The sequence below is a fragment of the Eublepharis macularius genome, chromosome 13 (genome assembly GCF_028583425.1).
Source record: "Eublepharis macularius isolate TG4126 chromosome 13, MPM_Emac_v1.0, whole genome shotgun sequence".
NCBI classification, from domain to species: domain Eukaryota; kingdom Metazoa; phylum Chordata; class Lepidosauria; order Squamata; family Eublepharidae; genus Eublepharis; species Eublepharis macularius.
In genome coordinates, this window is record NC_072802.1 from 6,312,814 (window position 1) to 6,327,846 (window position 15,033).

The following is a 15,033-nucleotide window of genomic DNA, read 5'->3' on the forward strand; positions in this document are numbered from 1 at the left end:
CTTGCATTAACAATGGAAGTATATGAAGCTGTCTGGTTCTGACCCAGGCTGTGCCTGACCATCTAGACCCACGCTGCCCACTTGGGCTGTCCAGCTGTTACCGGACGTGGTCTCCTTGCAATAAATATGATTTGTGGGGGGAATTAGCAAGCAAGGAAGACAGCTATACAAGAGGCGGTAACTGGGATCTATCACCGGTGTGTACCAGGTCCCTTCCAAAATAGAACAAGTGAGTCTGGTGCTTAATGTCAAACAATAACTTTTATTGAACACAAGAACTTCATGCACATACACACAAATTACTGGGGGAAATAATTACACACACACACACACACACAGAGTTCTAGGAAATGTAGCCAGAAATTGGGACTAGAGAGAGGGAGTAAATATATTTACCTATCCTGGAGAAGGGGTCCAGTCCATGGAGGAAGAGAGTAGTTTCGAACACCAGCATCCTCGGCCAAGAGAGCAAGAGGCTTAGGGAAGTGACCCTAAGGGAGAAGCCAGAAAGCTTGCACGATTTGAATGAGGCCAGGACCTACCTTTATAGGTAAAATGTGCCCTGAGGTGGGAGAACCCACCTAGCAGTCAGAACAAAGAATACAACGGTCAGTTCTTGGGTTTAACAAAAGATATGATTGCCTTGAGTGGTAGCTGCTGGGGTGTGTGAATACAAATCTAAAACTAGTTCTAGAGCTGCACAAAAAGGAAGAAGTCCACCGAAGCTAAGTTAATTAATTTGGGTGGGGAACGCACTGTTCCAGGAACGACTGTATATACTTATGAATGTCATTTGATTAGCTCTTCAGTCTTGGACAGGAGATCTCATAACGGAAGAAGGGAAAGGAATGTGTTAAGTGGGGATGACTCTGCGAGACCTTTGTTGCACTGTACTCCTTGGGAGCTGGGATGGATAGTAAAGCTAATCGCTTCTCCATCACTCCGCATTCCAATGCGGCATTCCATGCATGCGGTATTCTCCCAGATGGGACATAGCAACTGTTAGAGGCTCTCTGGTGGCAATACAGTAGCCATTTTAAACTCCAGAGGCCTGTACACTATTAATATCACAAGCAGCCATATAAAAACTGCTGTTAAGATGGCAGAGGCCAGGCTGACTGCTTACACAGCCCTCCGGCTCTTCCCCAGCCCCAGCCTTGCAAGACCCGCCAAAAGCTATGAGGAGGAGAAGCATTGTCCCTTTCTGTAGTCTAGCTTTGTGTTCCTCTCTTTTGCTTTCCTTCCTAGGCAGAGCTGACTAATGGGCGCTCCAAGTTCCACATCCTGTTCCTGCTTTTTGTGGCCATTATGTTTTTTGTAAGCCTCCTATTTCTCTTCAGCTACCATTGCTGGCTTGTCAGTCGGAACAGGTCCACACTGGGTAAGATAGGCTACTTATACGCTATGAAGTTACTTGTTAGGGATGGAAAGAGTGCTTCTTTGGAAATGGAGAAGTGCCAGAAGATGCACCATGTGCTGGCACCTATTATGGAACAGGATGAATTTGATTGCTTCCTTTAGATGCCCACTTACTGAGAACCAAACTAAACATAACAGTGAACCCGTGGATGCCGCAGTTTCACTGTCACCATTTTAAAGTGTAGAGCCTGACTGGGCCTGCAGCATAGAGCTGCCCCTCACATACACCATGTCTTTTAAAGTGCCAAAACAGCTGTGGCAGGGAACATACACACACACACTTTGCAACTGTTTTGGCACTTTAAAAGGCATGGGGTTTAAGGGAAAGAGTTCTGTGCTGCAGGCCCAGTTGGGCCCTCACAGCATTTTAAAAACACTTTAAACTGGCGATGGCTGTTTAGTTTGGCTCTGGGTGTGTCAGCTTTTGCTCCCCTACTGGAAAGAGAGAGACCAAATATGAGGACTGGGGTCACTATGAACTGCCCGGGGACTTCTTGAAAGAAGTTTTGGGCTAAAAATATAGTTGAAGTCCTGGATGCCACCTGTGTGGTTGCTGACTACAAGGGTAAAAGGTAAAGGTGGTCACCTGTGCAAGCACCGAGTCATTAGTGACCCATGGGGGGACGTCACATCATGACATTTTCTTGGCAGACTTTTTACAGGTTGGTTTGCCATTGCCTTCCCCAGTCATCTACACTTTACCCTCAGGAAACTGGGTACTCATTTTACCGACCTCGGAAGGATGGAAGGCTGGGTCAACCTTGAGCCACCTACTTGAACCCAGCTTCCACCAGGATCGAACTCAGGTCGTGAGCAGAGCTTGGGCTGCAGTACTGCAGCTTACCACTCTGCGCTACAAGGAGGGACACATTATTTCAGACCTTTCCTTCCTGCTGTGGGAGCTGCAGTTGAGAGCAGGGGTGGCCAAACTTGCTTAATATAAGAGCCACATAGAATAAACATCAGATGTTTGAGAGCCGCAAGACATGATGCATTGAAGTGACTTCAGAAGAAGAGGCAGATTTGGGGGAGTGCCCAGAAAGGGGAGGGGCTTTGGTACAGTATGCTGGAAGTGACATCATCGAAAGGAAGTGGAGCTTGGGAAGTGCCATCACTTGACCTTTGATCTGGAAGTGAGATTACAAAAGTCACTCATTCACAGGAGAGATGGGCTTCCTCCTGTGTAAACCACTATGCAAAGGATTCATGCTTCAAACTTTGATTAAACAGGCAGGGAGAGAAGCATTAGGATCACTTGCCTTGCCCGCCCACCTGCCAGCAGCCTCCTGGCCCGGCACTAGGGGTGTGCATCCCCAAAAGTTTTGGGTGTCTCGCTTCTGGTTTACCCAGAGCAGGAAAAGCCCTGTTTAGTTTTGTGCCACTATACTAGCAAACACTTTAATTCCTCTTCAGAAATCAAACTGGCCCTGAACCCCAAAGATCTATAGGAAAGCATATAACAGGAAGCCTTCTTCTAAATGTGCCAGCTCTGGTTCCAAGGGAGCCAGAGATGGGCAGGAATACCCTAGTTAAATGAACAAATGGGCGGCCTGTTTATCAACACAACTTGAGAACCTGAACTCTTGCTAATCCCGACACAAGCCTATTAATCAGGAAAAAGAGGCCTTAGGTCCCTAGCTAACAATTCAATTCAGAGGGCAAAAGTATAAAGAGACAACTAAAAAAAACCCTTTTAAAAGCCTCTTTTTTTAGAACACTCTCAGAAACCTCCCCAAATATGCAACCTCCCTCCCTCCAGTCAACAGCACCCAGCAAAGCAATTCAGTAAACAGGAAGCAAATGAATCAGTGGACCCCCAAAAGCAAAACACCACCAAAGAAGCCAAAAATTGCAACCCCCCCCCCTCCAGCACACACACAGTAAAGGCAACACAAAAATCAACACGGCAGCAGAAAATGTGTGTCCCCCTCCCAGTTGCTCAGCAGAGCTGAATTTAAATGCAGCAACAAAGAATCAAGGCACACTCTCCCTAGAACAGAGCTCCACAGAACAAGGCCAAAATTCAGCCCCCCCTCTCCAGCCCACACACAGCAATGATTAAACAGAAGCAATAATTAAGAAGCAATAATTAAACAGAAGATTTAAAAACTAGGAGCAACCACCCACAATTTTCCCTTCCCTCAAGCCACCAAGACTAGTGATTCAACCATTCTCTCCCCCAAATAGAAAAAAAAACCCAGTGTGAGTCTAGTGACTCTCAAACCAGTTGCAGACAGTCCAGTCCAGGTCCACCAGGGTCACCCAGTAAGGTCCAGTTGGTCCAGCAGCAGCAGGTCACTCACAGCAGCAGCCCACCCAGCCCAGGGAGAGGCAAACACATGGCTTAAGCAGGGCAAGCTTCCCAATTCAAACCAGCCAGTCACTGCAGCAGGCCAGCAGCATGGGGGGGGAGTGTCCTCCCAGAGAATCCCCCAATCGGGAAGGGAAGAGCCGCTTGCTGCTGCAGCGACTGGCTGTTTCTCTCAGCCAATCTCCCTTCCCTGATCACCTCCCTCTCCCCCTTCTCTCTCCTGCCTCTCTCACTCCCCTCTTCCCCCTCCCATCACGTGAAAGCCGTAGGAAGGGAAGAGCTCTTTGAAGCTTTTTTCCTCTTTTCATCAATAGGAATGGCAAGGGGAAAAGGCTTCACAGAGCTTCCCAAAGCAACCCGAAGCACTTCGGGAAGCTCTGCTTCAGGTTTCTCAAATTGCCGCAGCTCTGATGGGGGTGATTCAGAAATCACAGATCAACCCGAATCGGGCCTGATTTGGGCCCGATCCAGGTTTCTGAAACCCAAAGCACACATCCCTACCCAGCACCATGGCCACATCTCCAGTCCAGCTCAACCATACCAGCCCTGCACCATGCCTGCCTGCCATTGGCCTAGCCGCCCAGCCAAGGGAAGGGGTGCATGTGCGTGCCTCAGCCGCTCAGCTGTCTGGCTCCCTAGTTCACCTCTCGCTGCTGCCACCACTGCAGCCAAGCACGTGGAGTCTCGGGACGTGCGACCCCTTGCTGAGCTATGTGGCCACATGCTCTCCTTTCTTGCTCTCTCTTTTCTCCTGGCAATGTCTGGTAGAGGGGAGGAGCTTGCAAGCTTGCCTGTTTCCTCCTCCTTCCCCGCTAAAATAAACTATATGGCCATGGCAATACTCAGAGACCTTTGGGAGCCATACGATATGTCTAGAAGAGCTGCATGTGGCTCCTGAGCCATAGCTTGGCTGCCCCTGATTGAGAGCCTCAAATGTTAAGCTCGAAAGTGTGTTTGCAAGAAATAATCTCACTTTGCTAGCCACTGCTGCCTGCAAATGAGGGTCAGTGCCATGAAAAGCAGTTTCCCCCCATCTAAGACAGCACTTTTTAAAATCTAAATACATATTTACTGTAAAAAAGATATATATAGTAAAAAGAGTATACACGATAGGTACAAAGTGAGCTTGTCTTCCCAAATCATAAAAACTCTGTGAAATTAAGAACTCTGACTCCCTCACATTTTGCTGTGAGTTCCATTCTCTGCACAACCTTCTAACATAATGAGTCTAACCTGGAAAAATACCTATTTGTTGGTAGGCCATTAGTTTCACCAGTTTTTACTTTCATCAGCCAGTCATGAATTCGGGCCTCATTGGTTTTGCTTCCAGTTCCAAGCTGGCTGCAGTAATCACATGCAAAACTACTGCTTGAAGATTTTTACGCATGTCAGATACACAAATTAACAGATCTAGAGGAGTTAGACGTGTTAGTCTGTAGTCGCAAAATAGTAAAGAGTCCAGTAGCACCTTTAAGACTAACCAACTTTAATGTAGTATAAGCTTTTGAGAACCACCGCTGTCTTTGTCAGATGCATCGTCAGACGAAGAGAGCTGTGGTTCTTGAAAGCTTATGCTACATTAAAGTTGGTTAATCTTAAAGGTGCTACCGGACTCTTTACAAATTAACAGGAAGATCTCTGGATTATGGGGCATCTGTCTCTCCAGTCAGATTGATATAATTTCTGCCTTTTGGTTCCAGTAATCTCTCGCCTCATCTCTTGCCTTGAACCTGGTTGGATCACCATGAGTCGGTTGTGACTTGATGGCACATTCTTCTTCTTCTCTACCTCACAAAACCAGCACTTTCTGCCCCCAGTTCCATAGATCTTTGCAAGCCTGAAAGGAGTTATGACTGAAACAGAAACACTTGCTAATCCCCAACAGGACCAAGCAGTGGGAGTCCTGAATTTAAATCCTAGACCAGCCATGAAAGTCAGGAGTCAGGCATTCTCTGTCACCCCACCCCTCTGCTGCCAAGTACCTTTCAGAAGATCGAGATGAAAATGGCATAAAATAAGTAACCCCACTTGTGTTTGTGTGCAGAAGCTTTCTCAGCTCCCGTGTTTCAGAACGGCCCTGATAAAAATGGATTCAACCTAGGTTTTGTAAAGAATCTCCAACAGGTGTTTGGAGAGAAAAGAAGGCTGTGGCTCCTACCTGTTGTCTCCAGGTAAGCGGAAAGGAAACTGCCAGCAGGTAAGCTTGGGCTTGGCTGTAGAAAGTACATTCTGCTGGTCTTCAGTTGCTGGGCTGATCCAAGAGCAGCACAAACAAAACATTGTGGAAACTGTTAATTGATACTACTGTTTACACAAGGCGCTTTATAATATAATGACTAACAATGAAGTACAATTGTTACTGTCTGCAATTGATTATAAGGTACTCTTACATCCAATTGGCCAATCCAGTGGCATCACTGCCATTTTCTTTGTGTGGCTTTTAAACAGAAGGGAAGTCATAAGATGCAGTCGGAAGGGATTTCAGCTTTTCTGTCTTTGCAGGCTGCCCCTGCCAAATTTCCCTCCTTCTAGATATGCATTGGAAGACGCTCTGGTGTCTTCCTTTGGCTCTGATTTTACCAGAGGGAAAAGGAGAAAGACTTGCAACAATTCATTTAAAGGGTGGGCCCATCTGGCAGGGTGGAGCTCCCTATGAGCCTGAACTCTAGCAAGGGTGAAAGCCCCACCGCAAATCTCAAAGGGCTGATGGATGGGCATGGAGGAGCAGTAACATGGACTATGATGCTCGTGGAAATAGAGGGCTTTCCTTTTCCAGTGGAATGAAGCCCACTCCCTTTGTCTCCACAGTCAGGGGGACGGACATTTCTTCCCAACAAGAACCTTGAGTGAAGCTCAGAATCCGCTGCTGGCAAACGAGGAGCAGTGGGAAGAAGAAGGGCTGGAGGACGACAGCCACGGTCAGTAAATTCAGCGCATGTGGAAATTGAGTCCCTGATGGATAGCCAGGAGGAGAGCCATCCTAGGTTGTTGCAGGGGGAAAAACCACTAGTCTTGTGGTCTCTGAAACACGAACTTGGTATTTGAAGGCAAGAGCCTAAGATGCGTGGAAGGGCCAGTGAAAATGATGGGCAGATAAATACAGGGATACATTTGGAGGGGGGACTGCGTGTAATGGGATGAAGAAAAGCAAAGATGTACTGGGGACTGATCCCATTCACAAGGCAGTCAGCTGGAGCAAATGCAGTTCATCTGCTCGGGTTCACAAGACTCTCTGCAGCTCTGTGAATCAGGAAGAACTATGAAGCAGTGCCTGAGCATCTCCTCCCTCCTCGCAAGAAAAGCGGCTTCCAGGGCATGTGCACAGTGCTTTGTGAATGCTCTACAGAGTAAGGCAAATTTTGGAAACCTAATCTCTAAATTTATGAGCACTTTCATTGTGGATGATAATTTTGTGTTTACTCATATGTGGGCTCTGAGATTAAGCAGACTTGGATTTGGGGGATATTGATTTAAGACATTTTTTTTCATCCCTGCCCTTTCTCCATTCAGCTGAGGGGGGTGTATATTGGTCTCCCTGCCTCCATTTTACCCTCACAACAACCTTGTGAGGGAGGCTGGACTGAGAGAGATCACCCAGCAAGCTTTATAGTAGGCCGTAGCTTCTGAGCTTCTTAGGAGCCTGATCAATACCGGCAGCTAACACTGCATCCAAAAAGCAGCCCTGGTGCTTGGCCTCCCTCTTCCAAGCCGCAGGGCGCCTCCCAGAGGTGTTTTAGTCCAACGTGTTGGCACTGTGCAGTAGATCTCTCCCCTCATCATCCATGACGGGGTGGGAGAGCGTAAGACGTTTGTGGACCTGGAATGGGGGGATCATGCGACAGGCCTTGGGGGTGACGCAGCTGGGAAGGCCCCTGAGTTGCAGCCATACTCAAGTGCAGAAGCGATTCCTCCTCCTGTGGAAAGGACTGGCCTGATTGCTCAGGCGCCTGACCATCGCATGTGCAATGAGCCGTTCTCACCAGAGGTCCACCGCCAGGCAGAAGCACATGAGGAGATGGGCAGCCCCATCCTAAGGAAGCCAAGCTCCATCTGGTGCCATTGACTCATGTCCTCCTTCCTGACCATGATACAGTGAATGGTTGCCTTTTCTATCCATTCATGTGGCTAACTGCAACACCTGAAGTCAGAAAGTATTGACATGGCTAAACCAACGGCCACTTTCCTTTTCCTGTTGAACACAGAGTAGCACCAATATTTGGGCTCACTGCTGAAACATTTTTCTTGCTATGTTTGCAACAAAGCTTGGCCATCTTACAGTGATACCCAAAACAAATTATAAACCCAAAATATGCCAGTCTGGTGGACACTTGATCTATACACCCCCCGCAGTATCTTCTTTTGCGGCTCACTGAACCTTGTGAAACATAAACTGTGCTGCCTCTTACAAATGTGAATAGAAGTCTACCAGCTTTACACAGCTTTTTCATGACTTGACACATCTTTACAATTACCGCAGACTTCCTCCCTTCGTTCTTTATTTTTTTAAATACCATTTAAATCCCGTCTTTCTCCCCAGTGGATACCCAAAGCAGCTTATGCTGTTCTCCTCTTCTCCATTTTATCCTCTCAACAACCCTGTGAGGTAGGTTAGGCTGAGAGTGTGTGACCAAACCACTTTGAAGCTCCAGACGTTTATCAGTCAGTGAAAGTTTTCTTTTCACCTGGGTTGGGCATTCTTCACATTGTATGTTTGAGCAGCTGGCCTTGTGGCTGACCATCACTTTCTGGCTGTGCTGTAGTAACCAGGCTGAGATGACAGCAGGGCCGAGGGGCTGAAAGCTGGGTGATCTGAAAACGGGTCTCCTGTCATGACAGCAACGACTGATGCCCGTGCTTGGCTTGAGAAAGAGAGAGCCCCGGTCTGTAGTGGGGTGTCCATGCGGGAGCCAGGAGGCTCATCCTTGGCCACCTGGGGTGACTTTCTACTGATGCAGCTGTTAGGTTTCCAACACTGTATTTTGTGACAGCCCGTGGGAAGCTGCCGTCAGTGATACAGGGCCTCACCACACGAGACAAAATATACTTGAATTACACAGGTAATTCGAGTGTATTTTGTAGTTTGAGCGTAGTTGAGTGTATTTCATGTGTAATTCAAGTGTATTTTGTCTCGTGTGGTTTGACCCACAGTTGTTTTGCTCGCGCATCCAGATTACCACCAAGATTCATCTCTTGCTGTGGAAATAGAGACGTAGCACTACTGAATGACTGCTGATGAAAAACTCTCACACTCAGGTAAGCATTTGATCTCCAAGATAAAGCGAAATCTTAGTCAGGAGAGGCCAAGCAGGTGGCTTCGGATCCGCCTGTTTCCTGAGCTTGCTGATAAATCTGTTGGGAAGGCCGGTGCGTATTCAGGCTCTGGCTGTGCATTCCCAGCCACAGGGGAAGGCCCCTGAAGAGAGTGTGCTCAGTTACAGCCTTCCTGACAAGCGAAAATGGGGACTCGTGCTTTATGTCAGACTCAGGACAAGCCAGCGAAGAGCTACCAGTCAGACACAGCATGAACATATCTGGCAAGAGGCTGTCCAGATAGACAGTCCTTGGGACGCTCCGGCAAAGGCCAAGGCAGAAGGCCTGGTGGAGGACTTCCCACAAGACAGCCTCACTGGGCCGGGGGGGGGGAGGCAAATATTTCTTCCTCCCTCACTTCAGTGGGCATGCTCCCACAAGCACACCCTTCCTTTCACGAGGACTTACTTCCTGCATTTATACCCCACCTTTCTTCTTCCCTCTCACTGAAGGCAGCGCACAGAGGAGCCCACAGGTGGTCCCCATCCTGGCTTGGACCTGCTTGGCTTCAGCCAGGGTGCTGTACCAGGGCCCTGCCAAAGGACCACTGGGCTTTTTACCTGCTTGCCTATTGTGCTTTGTGTCCCATCTTTCTTTCACAGGGCTCAGCACAGCCAGTCCATTCTGCTTTCACAAAAAGTCCGTGTGATAGGGATAGGGTTGTACACATTCCATTTTTAGGGTATAAAGCTGTTTCAAGGCATACCCTGAAGAATATAAACAATGAGTGTGGTGCACGTGCACACACACACGCACACACACTGACAAATATACCCTATACGTTCAAATGGCTGTTCAGTGGCCAAGCTGGTTGTGCAGCTGTATAGTATGTGAACCAATCCAGAGAGAGGGCCGCTTGCCTGGGGCCCTCCAGTGAGTTTAGGAGATCAGCAGGAGTGGAAACCCAGGTACCAGGTCCAGCTGCAACACTGAGCTCACTGTGCTGGTACAAGTCTGTTTCCAGTTCCCTGCCCTTCCCATGCTGTTTGCCCTTTCCTCTCCTGGGAGGAGCTGCATCCTGCTTCTTCTTCTGGCCATGTGGCTTCTTGGGCCTCTTCCCTAAATACTTTTCTAGATCACCATCCTCACTTCCCCTGCTCCACATTTTCCAAAGCGGATCCACCTTTCTCTGCTGCAGCCCACCACGCTCTGTCCTCCCTTTATTTTGTCAGAAGTGATGCTTAAACGTGTTTGAATCTGGAATGCATGTAGCACTTTCCAAGAGACATTGTACCTTTGTTTTGCCATTGCCTTTCCTGCTCTAGAAATGCAAAAATACCGGATGTAAGATTTGTTAACCTCTACCCGCAAGTTGTTTGTGAATGTTAAATGAGGTGAGGGAAGCGGAAAGGCCATTTTAAAAATACACAAGTGGGTATCCTGCCTAGCCAAGCCTACCCCTGCACTCAGCTAACAGTAGCATTTTCCTCTGGCACCAGGAGCCCTCTTCCTCGGACAGGTGGTGTGTGCCAGAGAACAGCATCACTGTTAGTGGAGCAGAATGGGGGGATAACGTACTGGCTGTAACAATAAAGAGTAGTAGAATAGGGGGATAAACCCCGTTCTCTTTCTTGGGTACATTTTTGGTTTGCTTTGCAGATAGAGGAATTGCAGTGACCAGCCTCAGCATCACCTGTTCATTGTCCCATTCCAGGAGGAGCCTCTGTTATGAGCCCCTCTGTTAAGAGGGGATTCTGAGGGGAAAATTGCACCAATAGGAAAGGAGGGAGATGGTGCCTGAGAGAAGAGATAAAAGGCCTCATCACAGGGGGAGGGTGTTCACTTCTAGGGAGCAGCGCTGAGGAGAGGCTGCTGCAGACGGAGGGATCCCTCCTCCAGAAGGGGTGAGACAGTTGGAAGACAGTCACCAGGGGACAGTTAAGAGCAGTCTAGTTAGATGCATCAGGGTATTTTAGTTTTGTTTGTTCACCAACCTTTACTATTCTCTTTAGTATACCAAGTTTAAGAACCAGTTATTAATAAACCTTTTAAATGAAGTTCTTTATTATTCTGCCTGCGTCCTCATGCCTCATTTGGTCATGTAATAAATCAAACCTACTGGGAAAGAGTCAACAAAAGGTGTTAGTTGGGTGCTCTGGGCCCTTCTTTAGGAAACCTGTACCAGAGTGGTGGCAGCCTACAGACAGCTACCCTGGGCACCAGCAGCTGTGACAGCCTCCCTTTGGGGTCTCTCTTGTAGCCCTTGGGAAAGTCTTATGGGCTAACCCTGGCAGGTCTAAAGAACACACCTGACAGTCTCAGTTGGAACTAGACAGGAAGGCAAATGAGCAGCTGCTGCCAAATGCCCCAGTCCCATACCTCTCCTCCTCAGCTTCCCCAGACGCCTGCATGTTGCATTGCCTTGGCCTAGCAACTGAAGTAAGACAGGGAAACTCCAAATGCCATCATGTCGCAAATTTGCTCAAGGAGAATAGGAACCATGCAGCGACTTCCTCTTCTGATCATTGTTGTGTTCCTCTTCCTCTCTCAGCCTCTCAGGGCTTCTTTCTTTTCACTTCCCTCTCAACTAAGCTAAAGGTGTAGTTGAACAGCTCCAAACTAGTCATGGGGGAAGCTGCAAGCTGGTGAAGCAGAAAGGCTGTGAGGGGGGGGGGGTCTAAGAGCCAAAACACATGAGAAGAAATACCTAGATTCAGCACGTGTTCTCTTACCTCAAGGTTTGCCGGGATCTGTAGGCGTCCTGGAAGCTTAAAGTTTAGCATTTACAGAGCAGCAGGGAGGGAAATACAGGTGCCTGTATTTCCCTTCCCCTTCCTGCTGCTCTGTAAATGCTAAACTTGTTCTCTTACCTCAAGGTTTGTTGGGAAGTGTAGGTGTTTTGGCAGCTTAAAGTTTAGCATTTACAGAGCAGCAGGAAGGGGAAGGGAAGTACAGGCGCCTGTATTTCCCTCCCTGCTGCTCTGTAAATGCTAAACTTTTAAGCTTCCAGGACGCCTACAGATCCCGGCAAACCTTGAGGTAAGAGAACACGTGCTGAATCTAGGTATTTCTTCTTGTGTGTTTTGGCTCTTAGTGCTTGTGGTCTGTACAGCATCTGGCCTGTGACCGTCTTGAGGACACCAGTTCAGTCTATAAAAAGGTCAGGCACATGCAACCACAGTTTGGATTGGTGCTCTGGGGGAAGGGAAGTGGGGGGGATTTAACTGTCAGTCCCCATTTAACTGAGTGAATCAACTCTAGGAGTCCACTGCTGTTATTGGCATTTTAAAGAAGTTTTTGAAATTATGCATTTTTCTTCCCAGGAGAACCTGATTTTGACTGGCAAGTGGCAGTTGAAGAGCGAAATCCCCTCTTCCCTTCCTGCACATCTCCAGTCTGAATTACATCTGGATCCAGCCAGCACTATTCCTCCTTTCTACAGCCTGCCTCATCCCATATGACTTTTGTCCATGCAGGTCTCGTGTTCCCAGCAAAGCCCTGTGGACGGTCAAAAGAGACACCTCCATCTCTTTTCACCTGCAGAGAAGCTGTTTGGATCCAGCCCACAACAGATATCTGTAATCTTTGTCATGCCTATTTTGGCACTTAGATATAGAAGAATGGGATTTGCTTGCAATCAGACTCATTCTTATGTCTCTCCACCCTCCACCCATTTGAATTGCAGCTTCCTTCTCTCATTAGCTTCTTCCTGTGATAGACACGGGGTAGAAAAACACAGGAATGAAGCAAACAGATTTTCGGAACAAGAAAGAAGCATTGCCCGCTGTTGCTCCTCGCTCTCCGGGACAGTGCCCTTGATCTTGCTTCCAAGACTTCCTACACGTTCCTGATTTTCACAGGGCAGCTCGGGAGTGATGAAGGCCACTCATGACCTCTTCCTCTTCTTACCATGGCTCCATGGTAATGAACACATTGTTTAATGAACACACTGCACAAATGCCTTAATGGCAGTTGTCTCATCTCACTGCTGCAGGGACGGCTCCGCAACAGAGAGGAGCTTTGCAAATGGATGTCAACTGGAGAACTTCTTGGCAGGAATCATGTTTGCCAAACCAGGTCTGTTAGTTAGAAAGCCCAGGTGAGTATGCCCCACGCATGCTGGCTGCAGTGGCACCTCCCACGCACATCACATATTAATCCCTAACTTTGAATAACTCCAGCATTTTCAGTCTTGAAAAGCACCTGCCTTGGTGCAGGGTAAAGGTGGCATGAGTCCCAGAGCACAATCCTTGCAGCAGGTGCCTGCGGTTTTGAAATCTACCCCTCCCCCTCCCCCCCCACCCACAAAAATACCAGGGTAACATTCTGAAGTAGGATATCTGCCTTTGACCTGCCTGATAGCAGCCTGGGTCCCACCAAGGTGGTGATTTGCTATCTGGGCAGTATCACCACCAAACTGCAAGGGGAGCTTCATGCAATGGAATAGTTTTCCCACCACCACCCAGACTCCTGCCTATTTTAAAAAACCAGCACACCGGGGAGGAGGCACGGCTAGGCTAGGACATTTCTCTTGGGCGTCGAGTTCTTTCTCCGAAAGGAATTTTGAAAAGAGCAGCTTCTCCTGTAGGCCCTCGTGCGCAGGTAGACTGTGAGCTGTGCTTAGACCCCCAAACACTCTTACAAGAATCTGTGCACGTCTTTTTTTTAATTAAATCAAGCCTCTCTGACTTTAGCAGCCATTTGATTAGGAATGCTGGAACTGCTAGGCCTTTCTCTTTTGCCTGGATTGTATTATGTTGAAATCTTATGGACACTTTTGATGCTGAAAAGTCCTGCCAAATAAGACCTTATCCGGAGAGATTCCTCCACTGTGATGATCACATAACTAGGAGGAAAGAAACCAAATGCTGAAAGGACATTGCAGTTGGGAAGCACGATATGAGCATTTTATAAACCTTGCATTGTGCTCAGGTACAGAGATGGATTTGTCAAAACGCTGCCCTTCAACAGCAAGGATTTTTAAAAAAATCATTTCAATGCATCCCTATTACGAAGTCAGCTCTCAGGAGCTGGAAAATGCAAAGGCCAGAGAGACTTCCTTGTGCCATTCCTTTCAGGAGATTGTTCCAGTGTGCTGGTGCCACTTCTGGGTCCTGTGGAAGGGGTCAGTCTCGACTAAAGCTGCCTCGGGTGGTTGTTTTTCCTAAGGCAGAGACCAATATTGGGTTTCAGCAAACAACAGAAAATTAATGGTGCTGAAATCCTGCTGAAAACATTGAGTTTTAGTTTACAACGGCATGTTTGTAAGCCTCACTGCTTCCACTGGGACTTGTGTTTGCCTGACTTTCCATGGCAGCAGTGTGGAGTAGAGTGTGTGGCATGTGGGCCTTGTCAATCTGGGGACCCCTATCAAGACCTTGTCCCCATGTGTCCTTTGTGCAATGCAAAGCAGGCCGTAGCAGGGCTGCTCACACAGAACTCTTCTCCTAACACGAGTACTAACTATTGTGTCAGAAATAGTAATTTGTTAATGTTATTACTAAACTGTGCATTTTGCCTCCTTTTACTTGACAGAAGAATTACTCTGTGATTAATTTTCATTTAACATGCCAGCACATCCTTCTCTGCCATTGATTCCAGTCTTTCCAAACATTAAAAGGCAGTGAAGTAAAGGTAACTCCTAGAAAATATTTTCAAATCACTGTGTTTCTAACAATTAAAACAATGGATTCTGAGTCAGATCCAGCTGCGCAGAGCCTGTCTGTAGTGAGAATTGGGAGTTTATTCTGTTATGGATCATTGTGATGTTGGTAAACAGGAGTCAGAATCCCTGACGCGTGTACGCTTGCATATACACGTGATCTCTGATGTGAGGAGGGTGGGCTGCCTGGAAAGTGGGGGCCTGGCAGGGTAGGATATGGCACCCCATTGCCTATAGATCTTCACAGTGGGGGTGGGGCACAGGGGAGCGGGGCAAGGGTGCTGCTGCTTCCAGCTCTCTTCTGCCGGCTAGGTGTAGGGTTTAGTTTCGTCACCAGGAAGCCACGTGAAACAAGGCAAGCAGTTGCTTGCACTTTCCCCTTTTGCATTAC

The 15,033-nt window shown here is 47.8% G+C and overlaps 1 protein-coding gene across 2 annotated transcripts in view; it reads left to right on the forward strand.

Annotated features, from left to right (window-relative positions):
* ZDHHC15 (zinc finger DHHC-type palmitoyltransferase 15) overlaps positions 1 to 14,680 on the forward strand; it is a 32,908-nt gene extending 18,228 nt beyond the window's left edge. Inside the window, exons 8-12 of one of the 2 annotated variants that reach the window (XM_054996594.1) lie at positions 1,249 to 1,381; positions 5,775 to 5,901; positions 6,539 to 6,648; positions 8,879 to 8,983; positions 12,304 to 14,680. In XM_054996594.1, coding sequence (XP_054852569.1) covers positions 1,249 to 1,381; positions 5,775 to 5,901; positions 6,539 to 6,648; positions 8,879 to 8,943 — 435 coding nt within the window. In that variant the 3' untranslated portion in view covers positions 8,944 to 8,983; positions 12,304 to 14,680. The remainder of the gene's footprint in view (positions 1 to 1,248; positions 1,382 to 5,774; positions 5,902 to 6,538; positions 6,649 to 8,878; positions 8,984 to 12,303) is intronic. The other variant, XM_054996593.1, reaches the window with a different exon arrangement.
* Positions 14,681 to 15,033: the final 353 nt, after the last annotated feature.